The sequence below is a fragment of the Ambystoma mexicanum genome, chromosome 4q (genome assembly GCF_040938575.1).
Source record: "Ambystoma mexicanum isolate Mex_15411 chromosome 4q, UKY_AmexF1_1, whole genome shotgun sequence".
Taxonomy (NCBI): Eukaryota; Metazoa; Chordata; class Amphibia; order Caudata; family Ambystomatidae; genus Ambystoma; species Ambystoma mexicanum.
In genome coordinates this window covers 193,812,308-193,826,660 of record NC_090928.1, presented here as the reverse complement: position 1 = coordinate 193,826,660, position 14,353 = coordinate 193,812,308, and the positions used below count along the sequence as shown (strand labels likewise).

General features: G+C 42.3%; 1 protein-coding gene across 1 annotated transcript in view; it reads left to right on the top strand.

Annotated features, from left to right (window-relative positions):
- The window catches only part of LATS1 (large tumor suppressor kinase 1), a 659,187-nt gene extending 646,795 nt beyond the window's left edge, over nt 1-12,392 (top strand). Inside the window, exon 8 of the mRNA XM_069607721.1 lies at nt 10,661-12,392. Within this exon, the coding sequence (XP_069463822.1) occupies nt 10,661-11,176 (516 nt within the window). The 3' untranslated portion in view covers nt 11,177-12,392. The remainder of the gene's footprint in view (nt 1-10,660) is intronic.
- The last annotated feature ends 1,961 nt before the right edge of the window (nt 12,393-14,353 follow it).

Sequence of the window (14,353 nt, the reverse complement as noted above, 5' to 3'; positions counted from 1 at the left end):
CACACACACACACACACACACACACACACACACACACACACACACACACACACACACACACACACACACACACACACACACACACACACACACACACACACACACACACACACACACACACACACACACACACACACACACACACACACACACACACACACACACACACACACACACACACACACACACACACACACACACACACACACACACACACACACACCCCCCCCCCCCCCCCCCCCCCCCCCCCCCCCCCCCCGGAAAACTCATGCCACCTCAGCAGCCTTGCCCAATCACACATCAGCACAAGTTTAACCAGGCTGTGTAGTGAATGACTTAAAGTAATATGCAGCATAAACGCAACCATATCCAAATGAATTAGAATTATTAGGGGCATAAGAATCCCCACGCACCTCTGCCTCGCTTGATGTTTTGTGGTGTGCTTTCTGCAGCAATTGTGTGGAAAGTCATAGGAATGGCGCATGTTAGTAAGGTACCTTTGCACCTAATATGAGTAGTATAGTGCAGAGGGAGACCGCTTTGGGTGTATTTTCTTAACTTGAGTTTGAAAAGCATTTGATACTTTTAAATATGTTCTTAAATTGTTCTCAACTATTTCTGCCTATGTATGATTTGTATTAAAATAGCTTTTATAGAATAACTCTGAAATAAAACATTATTATAAAAATAAATGACATCCGACCAAGTCAGAGCAGTCTCCATCAGTGAGCGAGACTTGCTTAGTTACTTTCTGTCCCTGGATACCGAAGACGTGCAGGACAATATTAGATTTACTATTTACAACAACGCTCTTTCAGGCTGGTCGATGGAAGGGACCCAACCATTTAAAAAAGTCATAGTGATCATCAATGGCCATTCTCAGGACATCGCTCAACCAGTGTTATTCAAATCTAGCCAGCCGGCAAAACAGAGCACCCTTGCTCGGCAAAGTATTAGCTAACATAGACATTCTGAGGTAAGTTGCCTAAGTCCTGTTGACTTGTTTGTTGCAACATCCAGTCCTCCAGTATCACTGAAAGTTGGATTATTAATTTCTTTAAAAATGTGTCAACGGTTACCCATGTGCCTTAATGCGATAAAGCAGGGCAACCGACGATTGTTCAGCAGTCTCCCCTGTTTCTACCCCGAAGGCATCTATTGGTCTCTCTGCCAATCATAGACGCACTGTTCTGAGGTTCAAGGACAATTCATTACTGCAGCCAATTTGTATAACCTAGTTTATTGACAGTGGCTATTCTTTAAACAATGTACCAAAGGGGACAGATCAGACACTCTGCTTCCTTTCCAGGTGGGGTAAAAGGACATGAAGCCTTTTTCATTCATATGCTCCTCTGTCAAGTATTATTGCAAATGAGCTTTCCCAGTAATGTGATCCATAGGCTGAACCGCAGTTAAGCATTCTCAAAATGTTTTCTGTTCTTTGTTGCTGTGGCATTCGTGTGGACATAGTTAACGCATTTCCTGTCGGGAGGCCTCTGGTGGGAAGGGTGGCACACAATGTCACTGGGATTTGGGGAGGTGGGGGAAATTCTCCCCATCCCCCCAAAAAAGGCAAGTGAGAATGGGAGAGAACAGCCTTAAGATGGAAGCCCTCTGTAACATCGTTCTTTTGGGAACAATCTTTGAACCTAGATACAGTTAATGTAATGTTACTTGCTTGTGTGGATGCTATCTGTGCATCCTGACATGTACATACTTCTGGAATCCCTGCTGAGGTCCCATCTGGAATGTGATGTGAGGAAATGTTGTGTTTTTAAAGGTGAGACGTTGCTGGTGGCTGGACCTGACTAGGGAGAGGTGAGGCATTCTGCAGGGCTTCTTTTTTTTATTTTTTTATTCAAAATTGTTTTAGTTGAAAAATCAACTTTTTCAATATTTTACATCAAGGTTACATTTCTTTCTTTTTACACAGACATTTTACACAGACATATGTATCAGGTCATATATTTCATTACAATAATCTATCCAACTTGGAGTCACATAGAACAACAAAAAAACAAGTGATATTTTGTGTGATATGATACGATGGAAAGACATCACAGCAGTTACATGGTATAATGGTTGCATTGGTTTCCCACTAAGTTCAGAGAATTCAGATATTGCACCGTTGCTATAATTAAGGAGACATTTGCTGTGTTAAATATTTCATACCACAATTGTTCTTTTGTGAGTAGTACTTTATGTTTAAAGAACTTAAAAAAATATCTTATCCTTAGATCAAGTAAAGAAGAGCATTCCGAGATTAGATGGAAGGTAGATTCTTCTTTCATACGGTTTTTGCAAAATCTGCAGGTGGTGCTTAGGATTAGAGTTTTGGAGTATTGGGCCAGTTTGATCTTAGTTGGAATTAGGTCTAATCTAAAGCGCAAAAAAGTATCCGCATATGATCTATCAGGGAAAGTTGAAATGTATTTCGGAATGTCATTCAGTGCTTTTACAATAAACGGGCCTGCTTTAAAGGCTGAGTATTGAAGACATTTTTCCCTTGTGGTGATCCAATCATATCTAAGAAGCTTGATTTTTGCTTTATCCGGGAAAAGGGCAAGGTCATTAAGAGAAATGTCAGCTCTATCAAGAGTTTTTTTACATTCCTCAACCCATGGAGAGATCGAGTTATCGTTTGAGGAATTCATCCGATCTCTTATTGCCGGAAATACATTTTTGACGTTATCTGAAGTAAGCCGGGCTTTCCGGTAAAGTGCTAACATTGCCCATGAGACTGCCACGGCTAAAGAAGACAGCCCAAGTTCATATCTAAGTATGGTTATTGGGAAACTCTGCGGGACTGGCAGTAATGTTTTCCAGTATATACCTTCAATGTAGTCCCAGTTTATTTGTTTATTCATAATCTTGGTGTGACTTCCATTTGTTATAATAGGAACTGCTTTCTGTAAGTAAAACATACGAGCAGGTATTAAGGAAAACCAACCATACTTTCTTTGTAAAGCTTTAGCTTGAATTGCCAAAAGTTTCATTCTGTTAGAGATTTCATCTTTGTATGGAGTGTTGGCTATACTTGCATTGATGTTAACTCCTAGATATTTATACTGGTATATTATCTCGAGTGGGCAGTTAGAAATGTACCACTTGAATTTGATTTTGGATTTTTTGGGAGATGTTTGAACAGTTAAAATTTTTGTTTTTTTGATATTGATTTCAAGTTTGTTTGTTTCTGCGTATTTTGATAACGCACCTAGTTTCCTCTGAAGTCCTATGGGTGTTTTGCCAAAGAGGACCATATCATCTGCATATAGTATGTAGGGAATTGTTAAGGAACCTATCCGTGGTGAGAACGACCGGACGGTCAACATTTCTTTTAAAAAATCACTGATCTAAAAGTTAAAAAGGATTGAGGCGAACGGACATCCCTGTTTTAGACCTGTATTTGTTCTTATTGTATCAGACAGGAGTCCGTCAGTGGTAAGTTTTACTCTTACACTCGTGTTCGAGTAGAACAATAAAATTAAATCAAGAATATGTGTCGGGCAGTTGGCATTACCAAGTTTCTCCCATCGCAGGGTGCGAGAAATAGAGTTGAAGGCTTGTTTGAAGTCGACTAGGACAAGATAGATTGGTTGTTTTAAACAAATGGCTTCAGCTTTCAATATGGCAATAGTGATTAAATTTAGTGATGTACCTATGCATGGTACAAAGCCATATTGATAGTGATCCATTAGATCCTGTTCGCAGAGCCAATTTGTAAAGTCACGGACTACCAGTCTTGCTAAAATTTTCCCTGGCACATCTAATAGAGCTATAGGGCGGTAGTTAGAAGGGGAAGTGCTATCGCCCAATTTAAAAATGGGGATTATAATTGCTATTTGCCATGATGGTGGAAATTTGTTTTGGGTTATGATATTTTTAAAAATTAAGAATAAAACCTCAGCCCATGCTTCTGGGTTTTCTTTTGAAATAGCATTTATCATGTCAGGGCCGGGGGCACGTGAATTATTTAGTTTTTTTATTATAGTGATTATATCCAAGGGATCAAAAGCCAGTGTTTTGTTACCAAAACTACTTTGATTTGTAGCAGAGTTAACTTCTTGCGGTTTGAATAGAAGGTTTCCATAATGTTTTACCCAGATCCTTTGGTCGATGCAGTTTAATAGAATGGATTTTTCAGCTGTTTTATCTGATCTGTTTATTAGTTCCCATATTTCGCCAGCTTTTTTGGATAAAATTGCTTTTAGCATAGTTTCTGTGTTGTGTTGCTTTGTAGACGCTATTATTTGCTTAATTTGATTTCTATATTTATTTTTTTATTTTTTGTTTTGCTGGTGTATTATTTAGAGCCGAGAATGATCTTAAGTCAGATCTTAGTTTTGCTTTGAGGGCAGTTATATCAGGGTTCCATTTGTATTTATGTTTAAAGGTCGGCTTGGTATATTTATTGCTCGATTCGTGAATAATTTGAATTAAATCGTTGTAGTGGGTATGGGCCGACTGATCTTGTTGTTGATGCAAGAGTTGTGTTAGGTAATTTATGCGAGGTGAGGTCCACCGGAGTCTTGTCCTTGCATTATTAATTGCAAGTGGGACTTTATAGTACTCATTGTTTAATTTAGGATAAGGACTTCAAGAGGTTACTACCAAGTTGTGATCGCTCGCGGAGGTTTCAAGGATTTGAAAGTTATTTATTGTTTTCGTTGAGTTGTTGGAAATGAAAACATAGTCTAGAGTTGATTGAATATTGCCTCGTTTCCAAGTTGGTCTTGGGGGCACATCCATAGGGAATGTGCCATTTAGTAATGTAAAATTTCTGATTTTCATTCGAGATAGCCATTTGCTTGGTCTAGTATTGTTTCGTTTTTCAAAGGACTGTAAGAGATTCAAGTTGAAATCGGCAGCGATTATTGTATTAGTTATGTCAGGTTCGGGAAGAATTTGGTCAAGAATAAGCTCGACTTTGTCAGTGAATTGTGGAGCATCAGCAGAGACTGGATTCCAATATATGTTAATAACCGCAGTCTTAGGATAGAAAGTATGGTTTTTATTCTCAGTCATAATTAAGGCTGGTTGGATGCCAGGATCTGGACTTTTCCATGCAGATATGGTTAGTTGAGTCAGTTCTTACTGCTATAAGCAGACCTGCAGCAGGTCTCCCCTTAGCTGATTTAGAGGCGTTAATTGCTGCAGGTTGGTGATCCGGCCAAAGAGGAGTGCTGGACATCCATGTCTCTTGTAACAGAATAACATCGTAGTTATTAAGTAATAGAGATTTGGAGTTCAGTAATTGGGAAAACCCGCGGGTATTCCAAGATATGAGGGTGATTTGGTGAAGAGGGGCCCTAGCTTGCTAGTGATTATTATTTTCTAAGGCTCTGGCAGAGGAAACCCATCCCCATTTGGATTGTTGTGGTGGAGGTTGGGATTTAGTAGTTGGATTGCAGTTGGTACATGATGAGTTCGAGGTGAATTGAAGGGGGGGGTTTGTTTTTTTGGGCTCAGTAAGTTCTGGAGGTCAGGAGCCGGCGGAGCAATAGGTTCAAGGAGGAGGCCTTTTTCAAGAAGTAATTGGCATTGGTCCCAGACGTGTTTTTTTACAATTAAAGATCGAATTTTGACATCAACAATGTCTTGGTGAGCTGGTATGGGATAGGATACACCGTCAATGTCCTCTGAGATAATGTGTTAACTGGGGTAGGGAGTGAAATATTGTAAGTATAGTATTCCTGTTTGGAAAGGGATCTTCAAATAATCTGTCAATCATGGTAAGCCTGAGAGTTTCGTTTGATAGAGCTCTGGGTAGCCATTCAGCTTCTTGGGAGGCAGCCACATGATGGGGGTTTAAGTCGGACTGATCAGCAGGAAAGTGTGCACTGGTAGGGTCGTCTACATTTGTGGTTTCAGTGGTGGGGAAGGAAGAAGCATTATTCGGGGCTATACGCTCTTGGTCTCTCAAAGGAGAGCCTTTAGGAAAAGGGGCTCTCCTCACCAATTTTCTTCTTTTTTGTTCAAGGGTCATGAAAGGATTTGCATCATGGTCTAATACAATGCAGAACATTGGATCTCGAAGTTGAGATCTGGCTCCGTCATGATGAAGACTTTGGTGTACCGTTTCCATGATAGATATGTTGTTTGGATAAACTGATATATTCATTAAGTCATCATTTGTATTGACCTTGTGTGAGGATTCTGCTTCACATAATGGTAATGCAGGCACAGTACACGAAAATATAGAGACAGGCTTCTTACCTGCGAGAGACATCACACCATCAGAGGGCAGCTCAGGATTCAAGGTGGGCTCTTTGGAAGGCAGAGCAAGGATCGCTTGGGCCACAGCCTCGCTAGGGAGCGCTTTCTGTTCAGGCGGTAGTAAAAATATTTTCTACAAACTTTTTAGCTTTAGAAGCCGGTAGATTTTGTTTTTTAGTCAAAGGTTGATTCTTGGGGGGTTTTTTTGTTTTTGTTTGCGGATTTTCCAATATCGGGTCTGCGATGTTGTTCAGACTTTGGAGTAATGATGATTTGTTGTGTTTTTTACGTTTTCTTCTCTTATTTTGTGAACGGCGATCGAAGATCTCATAGATTGGACTATGGACTGGTGGAGGAGAGGGGGATGATTCAGACTCAGGACATAGGTCCACCACTGGTACCAGAGATGTTTCCGGAGGGTCAGGGATCTGGGGAGTTGGAATTTGGGTCACAGTCCTATTGAGCTCCTCGGCAGGTGGAATGTCTCTCTCAGAGGGAGATATTATACTTAGAGTGCTTAACTCAGTTTTCACAAATGCTGGAAAGTTTATTGCCATCCAATCAATTTTGCTAATTAAGTTGTTTAGCAAGAGTTCCTGTGAACCTACACGGGAGTCTACGAGTTCAAAAAGTTTGGTGAGTGCCAACATCGAAGTGTTTATAGCCGTGAGGGCATGTTCTATATTAAGGTTGGGAAATGAAGGGAAGCCAAAAGATGGACGTGGGGTGGGTTTGGCAAATGATGGGACTTCAGTGTTGCATGATGAGTCAAACTCCGGAGAGGAAATAATGTCGTTAGGGCAGTCGGTTGGAAACATTTCCAGAGAATTGGAGAGCCTTGAGTCAGCGAGGTCGTTCAGGGTGACCTTTCTGGTTGATAAGATGGGAGCGGCACCATTTGCCGATGGGGGATGTTGTTGAGTGTGCTATTGGTTCATTGTAGGGGTGGTTCGGATTTGTTTTTCAATTTTTTTTTATCGTTTCTTGCCATTGCCCCATTCGAATCAGCTTTGTCAGAGGCAGCGGTGTAAGCTCCGTGATTTGACCTACCCATTACCTCTGAATAGAGAGGGGGGTGGTAAGGATTTGAATCATGAGCTGGAATGAGTAGAGATTGCGTAGCAAGGCACGAGGTGAAAGAGCCTTGCTCATCGAAGGCAGGGTGGTGGGTCTCATAACACTCTTGCATGGTTTTGTCGGACATGCAGATCACAGAAGAGGAGTCATTTGATTTTTCAGGACAGATTGTAGAGGGCTTTGCAATCTCCTCTGAAGGAGGGATCAAAGCTGGAGGATCCTCGAGCGCGTTCACAGGGCCATGAGATGATGAGCCGCCAGACGTTATGGAAAGTTTAAGGCCCAGGCGTAAGTGTACAGAAAGGCGCGGGGCATAGCATGGGGGGGTAGGGGCATTCCAGTCGTTAGCCTGAACATGTTGGACATAGCACTGTTAGCTGAGTGCACAGAGATTTGACTTGCGAGGAACGCGATGTGAGTGAGAGCCTTACTTGACTCTTCAGTTCTTGGGGTTGTGGATATGCCACGATTTATTTATCCTCGACGCAACACATCCAGGCGGTCTACGTGTCAGATGGTTAGTTGGGCGTCGGGAGTATAAAGCGAGAACCCTGTGAAGAGTGAATCGCTACGCGACTTCCGAGAAGGCACTACCTCAATTGAGAAGCTCACACAGCGGACTACGAGGCTTCTGAGGGGTCACTAAATTGAGAACAATCAGTGGTGAATTGGGTTAGAGGAGGCAAAGTGCTGGAGGGACCTAGCATGCGAAGAAGGAGCGGAGCTGCACGAGTCTGTGAGATCGAAAAAGAAATGCAGCATGATTGGTCTGCGGGCGCACAAAGTACTAGCAGGTTGTTAAAGGAAGTTTGCCTAGCACTGGCAGGCTGACAAAAACGGGGGGAGTTCTGTACCTGCCATTCAGTAGCCGCTGTGAATGCGTCAATCTGCGAGCTAGCTGGATCCCAGAATGGAGCTGTGTTCCACAGGATGTTAGTGCGCAGGTGCAGTAAAGGGAATGCTGCACCTCCGTGCATGCGGGTTGGAAGCGAAGTCATGGCAACCAAATGCTACTGACATGGGAGAAAGGCACTTATCTCCTAATGCCGGCGTGAGCTACAGCAGAGGAAAAGTCCTGCTTTAGGCGCCGCTGGGAGGTGCATGTTACACTATGAGGGAGGGGCTACAGGGCAGGGTACACGATGTGTGGCCGGTGTGTGGCCTGGCATTGCAGGCTCAGTGAGGCAGTGTGAGAGGGGCCATTAAGAGTGGCTCTGGAGTTGTGCCTCGTTAAGGCCCATAGTTGTGGCCTGGAGTTTGTACATTCACCATGACTCTTTGAAGTTAAGGGAATTGGTGATGTTACTGGTGTTATGTACTTTGTCTGCAACCCACCATAAGAAATTGTCTGGTCCATGCTGAAGTTCAAGGAAGTGTGGTACCAGTGGTGCCGTGATGGTTCTGCACCGAATACGGGACCGGTGTTCCCCAATTCTTTTATGTACCAGTCTCGATGTTTGCCCCACATATCGTAACCCACAGGGGCATTCAATGATGTAGATCACGTTGCTTGATTTGCAATTAGAAAAGTGCCTTAATTTCCACTCCTTACTGCCTATATGGAAGGAGGTCATTTTTTTAGTTTGTTTGCATGCTGTGCAATTTCCACAGGGATGGTGCCCATTGATTTCTCTTAGGTTCCACAAAGACAATCTGGTAGTCTTTTTGCTCATCCTGGCATGGGTGAGCATGTCCTTCAAATTTGTTGATCTCTTCAATGCCATTCTTGGCATGGGTTCATCAGGTATGCTGAGCTGAATAAGTGCCCAGAATGTTCTTATTAGTCCTTTAAGTTTAGTGGTACTAGGTCCAAATGTGTTGACTCAAGCCATGATGTTATCTTCCTGGGTGTCATGGGCTTTGGGTAAGAGTAGAGCTTCTCTAGGCGTAAATCTAGCCCTCTTCTGGGTGTCTCTAAGCAGTTTTTTAGGGTAGCCTCTAGCTTTCAACTTGTCTTCCAGGGCTGGCGCATTCTTTTTAAATTCTGAGATGTCTGTGCAGTTTCTACGGACTCGTAAAAACTGACCATACGGGAGGTTATTTCTCAGATTGCACGGATGGTTGCTTTTGTAGTGGAGTACTGTATTGCAGTCGTTCTCCTTCTTAAACATGGTACATTCCAATTGATTGTTTTTAGGTCTAATAGTCAAATCCAAGAAATTGATACTGGTATTGCTGCTATGGATGGTGAATTTTATCTCTTCCGTACAATTATTGATCCAGTCGAAGAAGTCCATGAGGGTATTGGTCTCCCCTTTCCAGATAAAAATATCATCAATGTATCTGTGCCAAAGCACTATGTTGTCAAGAAATCGAGTGCGTGTGTTCAGTACATTGTTATATTCATATTCTGCCATGAAGATGATGGCCATACTTGGGGCAAATGCTGCCCCCATTGCTGTCCCACGGATTTGGAAATAGAAGGTCTCCTCAAATTGGAAGAAGTTGTTTGTAAGCGCTAATTCCAACAACTCAACTATAAAGTTGGTCGGGACTCTCGTTTGTATCATATGATGCGTAAGATGGTGCCTGATACATTCCACCGCTGAATCTTGGGGGATACTGGTGTAAAGGCTGTGTTAATATCCATAGTGACTAGTATGTCTTCAATGGATTAAAGGGTTGATGTTCAAATTTGTTGATGGTCGACATGGTGTCACGCAGGTATGTCAGTGTTTTCTGACTCAGATGCTTCAAGAAGTAATCAATGAACTTCCCGATAGGTTCCAATATTGAACCACATCCCGACACTATAGGTCGTCCTGGTGGCGTTGTTTGGTTCGCTTTCTGCAAACACTTCTGTCCAGTTTGGGCCTGTGGTTTTCAGAAAGCTTTTTCTAAAATTCCATTCTGGTCCATTTCACCCACATCTTGCAACTGTTTAATCTTTTGAACTTTCCAGAAAGCATATATTCGAGAGAGTTGAGACCTAGATCTAAAGGTTTATTACTCTATAGGTTAAAGACTGCATATTTGAATCCTAAACTCTTTGCTTTATTACCATCGCACCACCCATTCCCCACAACACTGACTTACTAACATACTATTTGCCAGCCATGCTAAAGGTAAGGGATGCAGAGATGATCAGTTAAAACTGATACCGTTTGATGCAACTAGAAAATGGAACAGGCTTGAGTTAGTCTGGTTAGTTGAGCAAATTGGTTAAAAACCACTCTTACGTTCTCACTCATTGCTACTACTGGTGGGATGAGCACTCTTTAGAAATAGTTAACACTTGCGGCTCTAGTTATCCTGATTTCTTATGTAGAAAGCCTACTAAACACAAACTATGTTCTGTTTTTCATGTAGTGGCTTGCCATGTATTATAAAATGCTTAATTTTAACACTTCTTTTTCTTTTTTTCAAGGTGATAAATTGGCAAACAACTCTTCACATAACACCTCATGCCAAGCTGAGCCCAGAAGCATCTGATCTTATTATAAAACTCTGCCATGGACCAGAAGATAGACTTGGGAAAAATGGTGCAGATGAAATAAAAGCACATCCATTTTTAAAAAATATTGATTTTTCAAGTGACTTGCGACAGCAGCCTGCTTTATACATTCCAAAAATTACACATCCTACAGACACCTCAAACTTCGACCCTGTTGATCCAGAAAAGCTACGGAGCGAGGAAGACAAGGAGGGTAATGTGAATGACACTCTTAATGGGTGGTATAAAAATGGCAAGCATCCAGAGCATGCCTTTTATGAATTCACGTTCAGACGTTTTTTTGATGACAATGGTTACCCGTACAGCTATCCGAAGCCGATTGAGTATGACTACAGTGAACCTCAGGATTCAGAGAGTCAACAGACTGATGATGAAGAAAGCCAACAGGCCAACAACATTGTGCAAAATCGGGATCTAGTGTATGTTTAGCTATCAAAGCTCTGTGATAGATTAAGTCAAACTATTGGCACAGCAGAAAATAGCATTGCTATATTTCAAGTAACACAAATGCAATCTTTTATAAGGGTTTCTTATTTTATTTGTTTGCTCCCTTTACGTTATTTACTGTTCCCACAAGGGTAAAACATATTTTCAAATATTAATTTATTCCACTATTAATCAGTAATTTAGATATATTGTCCTACTTTATAAAGAAAAATAGGAAATACAGTGGTAACATAGTTGTAAGGCACAACCTCTGGTTTCTTCTTTTTGTACATATGGAAATTAATTTAAAGCTATTTTTTCTGAATGACACTTCTTTCCTGCTTTGACCAAATATGAATCAGTCCAACCTGTTTTAAAGGTTTTTTTTTTCTAATCGTAAACACTACGCAAGTGTTTCTTTTTTGATTTGTTCTGATTTATGCAAATGTATTTATAAATTATGTCTATAGTAATTGACTTTTCCTGTAAATAGTCTGACCTTTTTTGTGAAACAATGACACTATCCTAGGGCAGGCCCTCTCTCTGGATTAATTCCAATTTTAGTAGTTCACGTTCAGCTCTATAGGGTGTACAACTAGTCATTTCCGATGGGATTGTATGAAAAACAATGTGTTCTGCTGTTGCAGAGTGCAAACAGTGCGAGTGGTTTTATCTGGTTTATATTAATATTTTATGAATGGTGAATACAGTTTTGGGTTCTTAGACAATGCCGCTGTGACCCAGAACACCTTTTAGAATTTCTGATAAGTTGCCTTTGGTATTTAAAGTGAGTAGATGTATACTGTTTACTTTAATTACACCAAAGCAAACAATTGGTTTCAATGGGTAAGAATTCATAGACATTTATTTTTTAAATATTCTGCTGAACGCTGATTGCTTTTTTTTTTTTAACGAAAATCACACTAGATTCAGATAATGGTTTCTGACTGTACAGTGATATCACTTTTGCATATTTCTACTTTGGATCATTGTCAGTCCCTACATGTGTTTTCCATTGCTCCTTCTGTGTTTTTAAAATCACTTTACATAATGTAACTTTTCTGATGAAATAAAATACAAAAAAAGAAATGTTTTCATCTTATCACAAACCTGTACGGACAACTCCCATGGAACATAGACTTTGACAACAGAACCCCTGGGCTCAATATAATTGTTTCATTGTGTACTGCAAGAATCAGTAAAACTATGTTTGAGATAACGTGTGTTTCAATGTGCTTATTCATTAAACAATATAATTCTGTCCGTAAAACTGCTCCAGAATGTGTTGCGGGGTGGATTTCAATACATTTCAGTGTCATTGAGGTGTATTATTGTATTAGCTGCTTTTGTAGTCTCCTTTTTAAAACATTTGGTAACCTCTCAATTTAAAATCTATTTGCTCTTGTGGATTGGGATATCCAGAGTATGGAGATGTCAGAATGTGAAGATGGGAGCAGAGCCATAATTACATAGGATGCTCTTATTTGGACAACTGAGCTGTGGTGCATTCACAGATCTGTAACACAATCCTCCATCCTTCACCCTCCTTAACCGCCAATCGCTCATTTTTCCAGGCTAAACTGGACTGGATACCTCATACCTCTAGCCCTTGCTTCTTTACTTGTACAGTTTTCTTCTCATGTTTGTTTCCTGTGACCAGCTCATGAGACGCTCCATTCCCTGCATCTCACCAGCTTACACTCTGCCTGAAGTGCTTAGGTCCAGACAATGCATGCAAGCTTTGCTCGCTGTGCAGCATCTTCTTTGTATTTTAACTTTGGTACTGAGGACCTTCTTTCTCCAGCATGGATTCACATGCTCTTGAACATTCCCCATCGCCAGGTTGGGATCCCTCAGTAAATTTAAAGCAGTTTAGCTTTAAGCTAAAAACTGCTAGTGTTCTCTATAGCCTATCAGTGTCACTTTGGGTCATACTGTCCCAGCCAATGACACCAGTCGTCCTAAGCTCAACCCCTGGTGGGCAGTTTCATATTGCGCAGGTTTCTCATGCTGGGAGTCCTTGTGTTTCGCTCGTTTTTTTTTGTCGCTATTTGCGTGAAAATTCTTCTTATCCAGCATGGGGTCTGGCATGGATTCACATGCTCATGAATATTCCCCGTCGTCAGGCCGGGAATCCTCGGTATAGAAAAAAATCAGTATCAGTTTCGTTTCTGATCTGTCTTTCTCAGTAGTAACCAATCGCTGGTCTCTGGGTCATACTGCTCGCAGCCAATGACTGCCCTCTCCCTAAGCCCCGCCCCTGGCAGCCATCCTCAGATTTTTACCGCACGTTCAAGTGTTGGGAGTCCTCGTGCTTAGCTCTCGAGCTTTTGCTGCGTTTTCACGCTTTTTTCAGGAGATTTTCTAATTATTTCGGTTAAATAGAGCCTCAAGCTCCACCATTTCTACTTCCGATCAACGGGGATCCGTTTCGGAGTTTCTACGCCCCTCAAGGGTGAAGATTTCGTTGAGTTACGCTTTTGGAGGATTCCAGAAGTTCCGAGGCCTACCCCGGACATTGCCCAGGAGAAAGGGAGCTTGACGCCCAGGAAGCTGTTCAGGACCTGCCCTGGATACCAACTTCAGAACATTTTCAAGGAGGACGAGCATTATTTATGCCTCTGTCTCCATGAGGACAAGGCGCACAAGGAAAAGGACTGTGCTTTTTGTGGGAACATATCGGAGCGGACCATGAAGGATCGCCACCTCCGTCTCACCAAGTGGCTGGAAGGTAAGAGCCCGCCAGGCGAGAAGAAGAAAAAGAAGTCCGAGCGGTCTTCTAAGTCCTGTGAGGGTGCTCCAGCGACGGGGGCCCAACAAAAGGCTAAGCACCGTGAGTCCGCGGGCACCGGGAGCGCCGAACTGTCGGGCTCCTTGGCTGCCAGGCAGGGTGCATCCTCCCCGGCGCCATCGACCACGAGCCAACGATCTGGCTCGGGTAAGAGAAAGTCCGAGAACCCGGCGAAGCTTCTGGAGAGGCCCCGGTCGATCTCGAAGATTCCGGCAGAGGGGGAGCGAGGCTCGGACCCTCCCCCCCAAGGTGAAGGCCCCAGGCGTACAGAAGGTGACGTTGGCCTTAATTCACCCTGCTAAGACCTCGATTGAGGATGTCGCCACGGCCCTGGCTCAGCCTGTGGAGGCTACACCAGTGGAGGCGCCCTCAGGTACCAGAGTCTCCCT